This window comes from Geotrypetes seraphini, chromosome 4 (assembly GCF_902459505.1).
Source record: "Geotrypetes seraphini chromosome 4, aGeoSer1.1, whole genome shotgun sequence".
Classification (NCBI taxonomy): Eukaryota; Metazoa; Chordata; class Amphibia; order Gymnophiona; family Dermophiidae; genus Geotrypetes; species Geotrypetes seraphini.
The window spans coordinates 287,098,171-287,111,927 of NC_047087.1; the positions used below are offsets into that span (position 1 = coordinate 287,098,171).

Consider the following 13,757-nt stretch of genomic DNA (forward strand, 5'->3'; position numbering starts at 1 on the left):
TTCGCTCAGGATACAGCACAGAAACAGTAATAGCATTATTGGTAAATCAGCTTAATATTTTATTTAGCATTGGTACTAGTGCCCTGATTCTGCAGTTGGATCTAAGTAGCGCTTTTGATCTTGTAGATCATGATCTACTGTTGAGCTGCTTGGATTCAATTGGGATCAGGGGTAATGTAAAAATTGGTTTTGTAGCTTTTTAAAAAGTAGATTATACGAAGTATTTACTGAAGGTAAATATTCCTTTTCATGGATGAACTCATGTGGAGTTCCGCAGGGCTCTCCTTTGTCTCCAACATTTGTTTAATATATATTTAGTCTCTGTGGCACATTTACTCCAAAGTCTAAATGTGATGTTTTACATATTCGCAGATGATATCACCATATTATTACCTTGTAAAGCTTTCTCGAGTGAATTGATTACTCAGATTTCAGATGTCTTGGAAAAGGTAGAACTGTGGATGTTGCAGTTTAAGCTGAAACTTAACCCTGAAAAAACAAAGATTTTTTTAGCTAGCCCTAATGATAAAATCCAGGAAACAACTATCCAATTGAAAGGTCAATGCTTTAAGATAGTACCTAATTTGAAAATTCTGGGAATAACTTTAGACCGTAGTCTAACTTTTAGGAAGCATACGGATCTGTTAACTAAAAAATGCTACCTAATACAATGGAAATTGAGGACCATTAAGAAATATTTTGATACAGAGTCCTTCCGGCTGTTAGTCCAGTCTACCATACTGTCTACCTTATTGTAACATTGTTTATCTAGGGTTAACAAAAAAGACTTTATTAAGACATAGATTAGTTCAGAATGCTGCAGTCTGTTTGATTTTTGGTCTTAAGAAATATGACAATGTAAGCTCTTTTTATACTAGATTGCATTTTACGCATCTTTGATGAGGTGCGAGGTCTCCTAGTTGCGGGGGAGTCTTTGAAAACGTTGACTTTTGCGAACGATAGGTTCGATCCCGAGGTTTCATTACCCCTTGCGTTGGATCTCATTTCCGAATTTAGCTTCCATTCTGGTTTCTCCTTGAACCTCAATAAGTCCGTGGCTTTGCCTTCCTGTTAAACAGTTCGTACTGCTTGGAGGGGCCCCTTTCCTCTGAGATGGGCAGAGTCCGAGTTAAAATACTTAGGGGTCCGTACCCCTATTGATCTCTCCCGCCTTTACTCTTTGAATGTGGAACCTTTATTTTCCACATTTGGGACCCAACTGCAGTTATGGCGGGGTCTTCCGCTTTCATTGTTGGGCCGGGTGAGCCTTTACAACATGCTTATTGTGCCGCAGTGGTTGTACGTCTTTCAGGTTCTTCCTCTTTATCTGTCTCCCCATGATGAGAAGCAGCTTGAGCGTATGGTTCAGTGGTTTCTCTGGATGGGCAAACGTTCTCGACTTCCCTATCGGAGGGCAACCTCCCCTTGGTATAAGGGAGGATTGGGGTTGTTGAATCTTCACTTCTTGATGATTGCATGTGGAAGGCGTCATATTAACAATCTTTTTTGCAGCACCTCCACATTTACTAATACTCCTTTAGAACTTTCTTGTTTTACTTCTCTTCATTTTAGTGCCTTTCTTCATTTTAGTGCCTTTCTTCATTTTAGTGCCTTTCTACTCTACTTTCTAAATGGGGGCCTACAACCAATGCGTTGTTGTACTGCCCACTTCGGCGGGTCTGGCACTGGATTTGTAAATTTCATTCTCTCAGCCCTACTATCTCTCCCTTTTTACCGATACGCTTTAATGCAAATTTTCCCCCTGGGGTAGATAATGCTAGTTTTGTGCACTGGGAAGCAAAGGGGATTCGCTACTTGTTCATCTAGTTGATGATGAGGGTCGGATAAAACCTTTTGACCTGCTCTGTGAGGAATTTGTTCTTCCTCCTACTGATGTCTTTGCCTATCTACAGATTCGCCATTACATTTCCTCTCTGACCTGTAGCCATCTTTCGACTTCTTGTCGGGAGTTATTGACTTACGACATTTACCTTTGGTTCTCAACAGCCCGTACCCTTAAAATTTCACCATAGACATTTGAAAGACGAATCCCCTTTGCTTGATTATATTAGATTACAGGATGCTTGGGCTCGTGATTTACATGTAGAATTGTCTGAGGATGTGCTATTGAATGCTATAAAAAAAGTTACCACTATATGGCAAATATACTGTATTTTGGGAACAGCATTATAAACTGACTCTTCGTTGTATATATCTCCTCGGCGAGCTCATTTGGCGGGGCTCCGACCAAATGCAGCTTGCCAGCGTTGTAATGCCCCTGATGCTGGTCTAGGCTATATGTTCTGGACCTGTCCTTCAGTACAAGTTGCCTTTTGGGACTCTATTTTTCTTTTTGTGGACCGTATCTGGAACATCACTTTACAGCGCTCAGCATTGGTGTTGTTTGGGGCCTCCATGCACTTCCATCCCCGTCGACCGGGGGCATCAGTATTCCTCCGTTGGGCTGTTTTGATAGCCATACAGTGTATCTTGATCAAGTGGATGGAGACGGAGGCTCCTGATTATTCACTCTGGCGCTGGTGCCTGATCACACTCCTCTCTTGGGAGCGTAGAGAGGTGCAAGATATTTCTTCCTTATCTGTCCGGGCCTTCCAACGCATTTGGGAACCCTTTTGGACCACTATGATGCCAGTAGCCCGATTAATGTTGTACCTCTGCTTTGTTAGTGTTCCCTTTGCCTAAGACGGGCCTGTTTCCCTTGTATCATATACTTTTGTTGTATCAGTGTGAGGGATGGGGGGGGGAGGTTGGGAGGTGGGGTGGCTTTGGGTTGCTCATGTGTGAATTTTTGAGCTGACTTTGTTTCACTTTGTAACTTTGGTTTCGGCTATTTTGTTGTGCTTAATAAAATATATTTCACAATACTAGACTGCATTGGCTCCCATTTGAAGCCAGAGTATTTTTTAAATTTGGGTGTATTTCTTACAAGGCACTTGTCGGTTTACTGCCGTCTTATCTGGTATCTTATCTGAAATTATTCAAGTCAAACAAATGCACCAGAAATTCCGGTATGTTCATCTTCCCTGCTCTAAAGGCCTGTCGTTATAAAACCTTTTTGGACAGGACACTAGAATACCAAGCGGGGAAGATGAATTCCTGGACATGCCCTCTGATTGCCCAATCCCACTCTTACCTCAAATTTAGGAAATTATTGAAAACTTACCTATTTGATAAGCAAGAATGTTAACAGCATATCAACGGTGGTGTATTTTATTTAGGAATTTGTATTTTAATTGAATTGTTTTTACTGATGTTGTATTTAAAGTAGTAATATGTTTTCTGTACTGTATTTTTTCACTGAAATGTCTGTTTCTCTTGTTGTGAACCGCCCAGAAATACTGGTAGGGCAGTATATAAGAAAATTAATTATTATTATTATTTTAAAAATTATTATTTCACATGAATCATGCCTACGGAGGTGGTTTATGACGCTTATCGCAACTTCTGGCATTAGCAAGACCTACAGTGGCGTTGTGTCATAAAACATTTCTGTAGGTGCAATTCCGGAGCTGGTAGGCGCCTACTGTACATTTTTTCTTTTAAAAGGTTTTTTTCTTTTTTAAACAGCGTTTTCAACTTAAGTTAGATGCCTAAATTAACATAGTAACATAGTAACATAGTAGATGACGGCAGATAAAGACCCGTATGGTCCATCCAGTCTGCCCAACCTGATTCAATTTAAATTTTTTTATTTTATTTTATTTTATTTTATTTTTTTTTTTCTTAGCTATTTCTGGGCAAGAATCCAAAGCTTTACCCGGTACTGTGCTTGGGTTCCAACTGCTAAAATCTCTGTTAAGACTTACTCCAGCCCATCTACACCCTCCCAGCCATTGAAGCCCTCCTCTGCCCATCCTCCACCAAACGGCCATATACAGACACAGATCATGCAAGTCTGCTCAGTACTGGCCTTAGTTCAATATTTAATATTATTTTCTGATTCTAAATCTTCTGTGTTCATCCCACGCTTCTTTGAACTCAGTCACAGTTTTACTCTCCACCACCTCTCTCGGGAGCGCATTCCAGGCATCCACTACCCTCTCCGTAAAGTAGAATTTCCTAACATTGCCCCTGAATCTACCACCCCTCAACCTCAAATTATGTCCTCTGGTTTTACCATTTTCCTTTCTCTGGAAAAGATTTTGTTCTACGTTAATACCCTTCAAGTATTTGAACGTCTGAATCATATCTCCCCTGTCTCTCCTTTCCTCTAGGGTATACATATTCAGGGCTTCCAGTCTCTCCTCATACGTCTTCTGGCGCAAGCCTCCTATCATTTTCGTCGCCCTCCTCTGGACCGCCTCAAATCTTCTTACGTCTTTCGCCAGATACGGTCTCCAAAACTGAACACAATACTCCAAGTGGGGCCTCACCAATGACCTGTACAGGGGCATCAACACCTTCTTCCTTCTACTGACCACGCCTCTCTTTATACAGCCCAGCATCCTTCTGGCAGCAGCCACTGCCTTGTCACACTGTTTTTTCGCCTTTAGATCTTTGGACACTATCACCCCAAGGTCCCTCTCCCCATCCGTGCATATCAGCTTCTCTCCTCCCAGCATATACGGTTCCTTCCTATTATTAATCCCCAAATGCATTACTCTGCATTTCTTTGCATTGAATTATAGTTGCCAGGCATTAGACCATTCCTCTAACTTTTGCAGATCCTTTTTCATATTTTCCACTCCCTCTTCGGTGTCTACTCTGTTACAAATCTTGGTATCATCTGCAAAAAGGCACACTTTTCATTCTAACCCTTCAGCAATGTCACTCACATACATATTGAACAGGATTGGCCCCAGCACCAAACCCTGAGGGACTCCACTAGTCACCTTTCCTTCCTTCGAGCGACTTCCATTAACCACCACCCTCTGGCGTCTGTCCGACAGCCAGTTTCTGACCCAGTTCACCACTTTGGGTCCTAACTTCAGCTCTTCAAGTTTGTTCAACAGCCTCCTATGAGGAACTGTATCAAAGGCTTTGCTGAAATCCAAGTAAATTACATCTAGCATATGTCCTCGATCCAGCTCTCTGGTCACCCAATCAAAAAATTAAATCAGGTTCGTTTGGCACGATTTACCTTTTGTAAAGCCATGTTGCCTCGGATCCTGTAACCCATTAGATTCAAGGAAGTACACTATCCTTTCTTTCAGCAACACTTCCATTATTTTTCCAATAACTGAAGTGAGGCTCACCGGCCTGTAGTTTCCTGCTTCATCCTTGTGACCACTTTTATGAATAGGGACCACATCTGCTCTCCTCCAATCCCCAGGAATCACTCCTGTCTCCAGAGATTTGTTGAACAAGTCTTTAATAGGACTCGCCAGAACCTCTCTGAGCTCCCTTAGTATCCTGGGATGGATCCCGTCTGGTCCCATCGCTTTGTCCACCTTCAGTTTTTCAAGTTGCTCATAAACACCCTCCTCCGTGAACGGCGCAGAATCTATTCCATTTTCTCGTGTAACTTTGCCAGACAATCTCGGTCCTTCTCCAGGATTTTCTTCTGTGAACACAGAACAGAAGTATTTGTTTAGCACATTTGCTTTCTCCTCATCACTCTCCACATATTTGTTCCCAGCATCTTATAGCCTAGCAATTCCATTTTTTATCTTCCTCCTTTCACTAATATATCTGAAAAAATTTTTATCTCCCTTTTTTACATTTTTAGCCATTTGTTCTTCCGCCTGTGCCTTCGCCAAACGTATCTCTCTCTTGGCTTCTTTCAGTTTCACCCTGTAGTCCTTTCTGCTCTCCTCTTCTTGGGTTTTTTTATATTTCATGAACGCCAACTCTTTCGCCTTTATTTTCTCAGCCACTAGGTTGGAGAACCATATCGGCTTCCTTTTTCTCTTGTTTTTATTGATTTTCTTCACATAAAGGTTCGTAGCCATTTTTATCGCTCCTTTCAGCTTAGACCACTGTCTTTCCACTTCTCTTATGTCCTCCCATCCTAACAGCTCTTTCTTCAGGTACTTTCCCATTGCATTAAAGTCCGTACGTTTGAAATCTAGGACTTTAAGTATCATGCGGCCGCTCTCCACTTTAGCCGTTATATCAAACCAAACCGTTTGATGATCGCTACTACCCAGGTGAGCACCCACTCGAACATTAGAGATACTCTCTCCATTTGTGAGGACCAGATCCAATATCGCTTTTTCCCTTGTGGGTTCCGTCACCATTTGTCTGAGCAGAGCCTCTTGAAAGGCATCCAGAATCTCCCTACTTCTTTCCGATTCCGCAGACGGAACATTCCAGTCCGCATCTGGCAGGTTGAAATCTCCCAACAGCAGAACTTCCTCTTTCCTTCCAAACTTTTGGATATCCACAATCAGATCCTTATCAATTTGCTGCGATTGAGTCGGAGGTCTATAGACTACACCCACGTAGATAGAAGTTCCATCTTCTCTTTTCAGAGCAATCCATATCGCTTCTTCCTCTCCCCAGGTCCCTTGCATTTCGGTCGCTTGGATATTGATCTTTACATAGAGAGCTACTCCTCCACCTTTATGAACATCTCTGTCCTTCCTAAAAAGATTATATCCCGGTATGTTTGCATCCCATCCATGTGATTCACTGAACCATGTCTCTGTGATAGCAACAATATCTAGATCTGCCTCTAACATCAGGGCTTGCAGATCATGAACTTTGTTGCTTAGACTGCGAGCATTTGTGGTCATTGCTTTCCAGCTATTTTTCAGCGATAATCTCCTTTTTCGTATGGATTTTTGTGTCGTTTCACTTTCCGTTGCAATAAGAAATGAGTTGCTGATATTGCTTATGTTGCAGCCTTTACTACTATCACATCTTTTCTTTTGCCGGCGCTGTTTATAGAATCCGAGTCTATGTGTTTTCATTTACTTGCATTTTGTTTTTACCTTTGCTTCTTTGGAAGTTTTTATAAGGATTTGGATGAATTTTACCTGATAAATAAGCTTCCTAAGTAGTGTTAATAAATATGAACTTCAGATCATATTTCCTATGCATTCAGGTCTCAATGACATAATCTTACATCTATATCAGGTATTTAATTTAAGATATTTTGCAGTCATGATTTAACAATGAAGGCGAAAGGCATAAATAAGAGCAGTTTGCCCAATCAGCAACATTTGAAGAGTCTCTGAGGAAATTTATTTATATTTTATTTATGAAATATACAGCTAACTCTAAAACTGTCTTCCATAAATGAAATTGGCTGCATATATACAAGTAGTAATCACTAACAAACAATGGAGGAGTGGAGGAAAATTAACCACTACTACTATATACTCTCCACCTTATAAAGATTTAAAAATCCATCACTGACACTAGAGAAAACGAAAGAAAAAGCCAATATGGCTCTACTCAAAGTACATCATAGGCATAAAAAGTAAAGGAGTGGCAGTTTTAGAAGAGAAAGTACACATTCAGTATACTTTCTCTTCTAAAGCTGCTGCTCACCAGACATACATATACAGGTGTTTATGTACCAGGAATTATACATATACTTTGCATTTTGCTCTTCCCCTCCCCCCCCAGGAATGCCCACTTAAAAATGTTTAATAGTATTTATGCAATCACTACTTAATGTGTATACTCGACTATAAACCTGTACAAATATAAAGGGGAAAAAAGGTTGACTCGAATATAAACTGAACTCATGTCAGTCTTGCAAGTTTACTATGGGAGTGAGTGGCCTAGTAGTTAAAGCTGCTTCCTCAGCACCCCGAGGTTGTGAGTTCAATCCCAGCCTGCTCCATGTGATTCCTGACAAGTCACTTAATCCCTCCATTGATCCCGATAACACAGTTAGATTGTGAGCCAGCAGGGACAGATAGGGACAATACTTAAGAGTACCTGATTACTGTTCAATGTATTGTAACTGCTATGGCTGAATCTCTTTATGAAAAGGCAGTAAATAAACATAGCAACCACTGTGGGAACTTGAATCCGCCATTTTAAGTAGTGAGACTGAATGGGGCAGGAGCATAGGAGAACCACTCTTGCCCTGGTTCACCACTGAACCAGCAGGGCTTAAGGTAGGCCTGGGGAGAGGTCTATGATTGTCTGAAAGGGGAAAGACTTGAATATAAACTGAGACCCCCCATTTATGGGTCTTTTTTTGGCTCAAAAATTTAGGTTTGTATTTGAGTATATACAGTATGCATACTTTTATGTGTGTTTCTGATGCATTATTTCAGAAATGGCTTTTCTATGTGTAAAGCCCAGTTAGCCATTTAGAAATTACCTCCATAATTATAGATTTAGTCATGAGTGTGCTCTAAGAAAGTAAAAAACGAAACAAAACTGAATAAAACTAAGGACAGTTAATGAGGTACTGCAGAGTGAATGTATTTAAAGGCAGATTCGGATGAGGAACTAATGTAGCATTTCGAGAAGAGTAGTTACGTAGATTATCACAGTGGCATCAGAAGAAAATAATCATCCTGCTAAGATCTGAACAAACTGCAATGGAGACAGATATTTCAGTGATGGACCCATGAGAAGCAGGTTGCAGTAGTCTAAGTGGGCAGTAGTAAGAAAACAGATGAGAGCTCTGATAGTATGTCAAAAATATAGGTTTTGTAATAGCTGAAGAAAAAAGGAATCATATTTTTGGCCATATTGTGGATGTGCTATGAGAATAAAAGAGAGGAGTCAATGAGGATCACAAGGTTTTGAGCCTGGAAGATTGAGATATAAGAATATGCTGCATTTCCCATTCTCCTATCTTTACAATTATTTGAAATAAGAACTGCTCTGTCCTTACAGCTGTATCGCTTGGTTTCCAATCACATTTATTTGTGCAGCAATCAGTTCTACATTGTATATGTCAATGTGATGCTGGTTTAATGTTCTGATAAGAACAGCATAGCACCTTCCATAGCTAGAGTCATAATAGTGTAAAGTAGCTAAGTGGGAGGAACATTCAAAAACAACAATTTATTTATCCTTAAATAACAAATGAGAATCAATCATTTTAATTATCAAATGATCTAGATATCTATAAATAGAGTTTCTTTTCAAATCTGCTTACATATAAACTGGCAAATAGTAGAGCTACCCAGGTCTCCATAAATATGCATTTGATTTGTATATAATAAGTGCTTTCATAAAGAAAACCAATTACTAAATGAAAGTATCTCTGCTGTGAGAGACTACAAAAAAAAATCTGTTGGCAGTGTTTCTGGGAAATTTGCTCATAATTCTTTTTTTTAACCATTATGTTTATAAGCTTTCAGATTTCTTTATAAAAATATTTTTTAAAATCTAGGGATAATTTTAAAAGGTTTTTCCCATGGTTAAAGCATAGTTTTATGTACAGAAATTGCCTTTTATAATTTTATAAATATTCAAAAGATATCCTGCCACTGGGAGGTCTAAAATAGCATCTGTTATACTAGTTAAATAAAAAAACAGATTGCTAATACAATGAAATAATTACTAAAGTAAAAGAAGAAAAAAGGACCTCAGAAGCACAGACCCTTACAGTGTAAAAATACAGGTTTTCATTTTCAATCATTGGTCCTTAAACTCCTCTATTTCATTACTTCATTACTTTCCAACTTTTTGTATTTTTTTTATTTCAAAAATGTTTTTGTTCCAATTTTTTCCATTTTTATTAACAAATCATTTTGACTTGTATTCTTTCCTAGCGTCGAAATGTGCATGCCTGACAAAGGCTCTCTTGAGAGGCTTAAAGAAAAGATTGAGCTATGCCATTCTAAGAAGGAATTATATTATTTTGGATCAAATATGTGACTGGAGAGCCACTAAACTTGTTTCCGTACTATGTACAGTAATTCCCTGAAACTTGACTGAGAGGGATGAGTAAATTATTTTCTTCCACAAAATACCTTAACTGGGGGGGGGGGGAACAACCTGCTTATTCAATACATAGCATAAAGGGAAGAATGTTGGATATCGGTCTATAATTTTTTGGAACAGACATTACCTTTTTTAAAAAAAATACTGTAAATTTGATCAGTAACCTCTTTCAAGTGGAGGTGAGAAATATTGCTGTCATCAATTTAGCTTTTTATGATAAATTAATATAAGGAAAGTTTCTACCTTATTTATAGTTCATATTAATTTTGAAGGATTCCACATGGTAGAAATCCACAGGATTTTCATTTTAAGTCTCTTTTGTGAAAAGTATACCCAAGATTGAGTTTGGTGTAGGTGTAGATTGTGTCAGAAGTATTACATCACCCTTTTAAAAGCATTTTATATTTATATTTCAAAATACGAGTATTGTATGTTCTCCTGCCAAAATGGAAACTTTAATCATGATGCAAAGAATTAACTAAGATCCTCAGATCTTAATGGTTAATCACTTTACTTACTTTCCTGTATGAAATGGAAGAGAATTTACCATTTTGGCTACATGTGAGCACAATTAATGTTTTGTTTTGTTTCGTTTTGTTTTGAATTTTGATGAACATGATTTAATTGATTTACTCATGTTCTTCTTTCAGGGCCATTATCAATCACTTTAACCCCAAGATTGAGTCTTATGCTGCAGTGAATCACATATCTCAGCTGTCAGAGGAACAGGTAAGCTGAGCATAGTCTGACCCTTTCCTTGGAAAGAGTCATTTATCCGCCCAATTATTAAAAATCCAAAAGAATCAACTGCATCCGAATCAAACTACTGACCTATAGCAAACATTCCCTTTCTTGCAAAAATAGTAGAAAAAGTCGTCTTTAATCACATAACTGACTTCGTTGACAAAACACATGTCCTATATCCCAATCAGACAAGCTTTAGGACTAACCATTCAACAGAACACTCCATGATCGGCCTTACAACTAACATTCAGTATTATTTGGATCATCATAAATCTGTTCTTCTGGTATCACTCAGCCTTTAACACTGTTGACCATTATTTACTCATCAATAGATTATCCTCCATTGGCATTTCAGACCAAGTATTGAATTGGTTCAAATCATATTTTCTAGATCGCTCATCAAAAGTCGTTTTCAACAACACTACATCAAATAATTACTCTAATTCCTTCGGTATACCCCAAGGTTCAATTCTTTCACCTCTACTATTTAACATTTTTCTGTCACCTCTACTTACCCTTAGTCAATCAATCAGATTTTCTTCCTACGCCAATGAACTCTTACACCCATTGAATATGGAAGATCCCAATGATATAAATAATATAAATACTAAGTTGAAGCAAATCAGTCAGTGCCTTAAAGACAACATGCTAGCATTAAACATATCAAAATCTTCAGCAGTGTTTTTTCCATGGAAAAATAGTCTAACATTTTCATCTCAAATACTCTTAGATAAAACTCCACTATAAATACTGGGAGTAATCCTAGATCCACTATAAATACTAAAATACTGGGAGTAATCCTAGATCAGAGACTTTCATATCACGATCAGATCAGCTCAGTGGTAAAGAACTGCTTCTATAAGTTACGACTAATCAGATCCTTAGTGAAAGTGTTAAAACCAGAAGTCCTTAATATCTTTATTCACTCTTTAATTATCTCCAGGCTAGACTACTGTAACACATTGTATCAGAGCATAACACAAAAAGAATTGAGAAGATTACAAACTATACAAAATACAGCAATAAAAATTATCACCAATTCAAAAAAATATGATCATGTGACACCACTTCTGAAAAAAAGCACATTGGCTACCAATCTCTTATAGAATCACTTACAAAATTGCATTATTAACCTTTAAAATCTGACTATCAAATGCACCATTATTTACATTACATTAGAGATTTCTATTCCGCCATTACCTTGCGGTTCAAGGCGGATTACAAAAGATATAAAATGGGGGTTACAAAAGATATAAAGAATGGGGGTTACAATGGAAGAATAATAGTTATTTCTAGCGTTGTACGGAGTAGATCATTTGTTGAGAGTTGTAAAGGGTCGATCTGTTGTCATTTCTTGAGTTGTTAAGAGTAAGTGTTGTTAGGAGTAAGAGATTTTAAGAGTAGGTGTGGTTAGGACCGTTTCAGGGCTTTCTTGAAGAGTATAGTTTTTATTTCTTTTCTGAAAATTTTGTAGTCTGGGGTGGTTAACAGTAAGTTGGAGATTTGGTTATCTAGTTTTGCAGCTCGAGTGGCTAGGAGGCCATCGTATTGTTTTGACCGTTTTACTTCCTTGATCGGGGGAGGTGTGAAAGGGGAGTGCGTTTTTCTATGTCTGGCTGAGGTTGCTTGGATGAGGCGATTGTTTAGGTAGGCTGGGCTATTTCCATTTAGGGTTTTGAATATCATGCAGTAGAATTTAAATAATATTCTTTCTTGGATTGGTAGCCAGTGTGAGTTGATGTAGGCTTCTGTGATATGATCATGTTTCCTCAGTGAGTAGATGAGTCTCAGAGCAGTATTTTGGATTGTTTGTAGTTGCTTGGTCATCGTGGCAGGGCAGGGGAGGTAGAGGATGTTACAGTAGTCTAGCAATCCTAGGATTAGGGATTGCACTATAAGCTGGAATTGTGTTCTTTCAAAGAATTTCCGGACTTGTCTCAGGTTTCTCATTATTGCGAAGGATTTCTGTATGGTTTTATTTATTTGCAGTTGCATAGTACAGCATCTGTCTATTGGCACTCCTAGTAGTGACAATAGACCGTCTCCTTATACCATATACTCCAGTTAGGACACTCAGATCAACAGATCAGCATCTTTGACTATCCCCTCCCTAAAAGTCATAGGCACTAGGAGATCTATTTTTTCAGTCATAGCTCCTCAGCTCTGGAATAACTTACCAAATTATCTACTTGCAGAAACCTCGTTAGAAAAATTCAAAGGCTTTTTAAAAAGTTTCCTTTATAAGGATGCATTTGAGGCATAGACAAGACAACCAGTCTACATTTAAATCCTTTTATCTTGTATCTCAAACATCTAATTTTAATTAGTCCTTACTTATAGGACCAACAGCCTCTTTTACAAAGCTGCGCAGCAACAGCCCCGAAGCCCTTTAAATATCTATGGGCTTCGGGGCCATTAGCGCAGCTGCTAGTGCGGATTTGTCAAAGAGGCTGCTAATTTTTCTTTTATTATTTTTTTCTTTCTTTTTTTGCTTATCTTCCACTCTTTGCCCCCCTTATGTGTTACCCATAAATGTTCTCTTTCTGCTTTAACGATTGTAATTCACCCCCTTTCCTTTTGTATCTGTACTGAATTTTGTATGTATGCATTATTTTGTAATAAATTGTTGTAAAGTTTTTCCCCAATTTTAATTTGTAATGCGCTTTGAAATATTTGACATTGCGTACACATCAAATTTTAATAAAACTTGAAACCTGAAAACCTAGCATAAACAAATCCAACTAAGTGAAACTGCATGCTTTGGGCTATAATAAAGATAGTCCTAGAGATGTAACTCAGTTAGGAGAGAACAGTATGGACCGAATTATGTATATAGCATTAAAAAAAGTTCTATAAGTGACACTCAGTGTTGACCATTATGATTTAAACCAACTAATACCTGGTTCAAATTAGGCACAGATCTGCCTTAATCAGTAAAACTGTGTTCAAATTCCAGGAATGATCCACCTATGCCCCTCCCATAACCACACTTCTTTTTTGGATCCACTTATAAAATTTACACGCAGTTCCCAGTGCCTAAAGATGCACGCATAAATTAAAATTGATGCCAGTTAGCCTTGATAATTGGTTGGCCCCAATTATTGGCACTAATTAGCTTATTTATCAGTTAAATTGCATGCATGTTAATATTTGTGCGTATGATTTTGCACACCAGCATTTTAAATGAT

General features: G+C 38.3%; 1 protein-coding gene across 5 annotated transcripts in view; it reads left to right on the top strand.

The window, feature by feature from the left end:
• The window catches only part of ARMH3 (armadillo like helical domain containing 3), a 284,642-nt gene that overhangs the window by 224,401 nt on the left and 46,484 nt on the right, over nt 1-13,757 (top strand). For all 5 annotated transcript variants that reach the window (XM_033941140.1, XM_033941139.1, XM_033941138.1 and 2 more), the window contains one exon: nt 10,476-10,554. In XM_033941140.1, the coding sequence (XP_033797031.1) occupies nt 10,476-10,554 (79 nt within the window). The remainder of the gene's footprint in view (nt 1-10,475; nt 10,555-13,757) is intronic.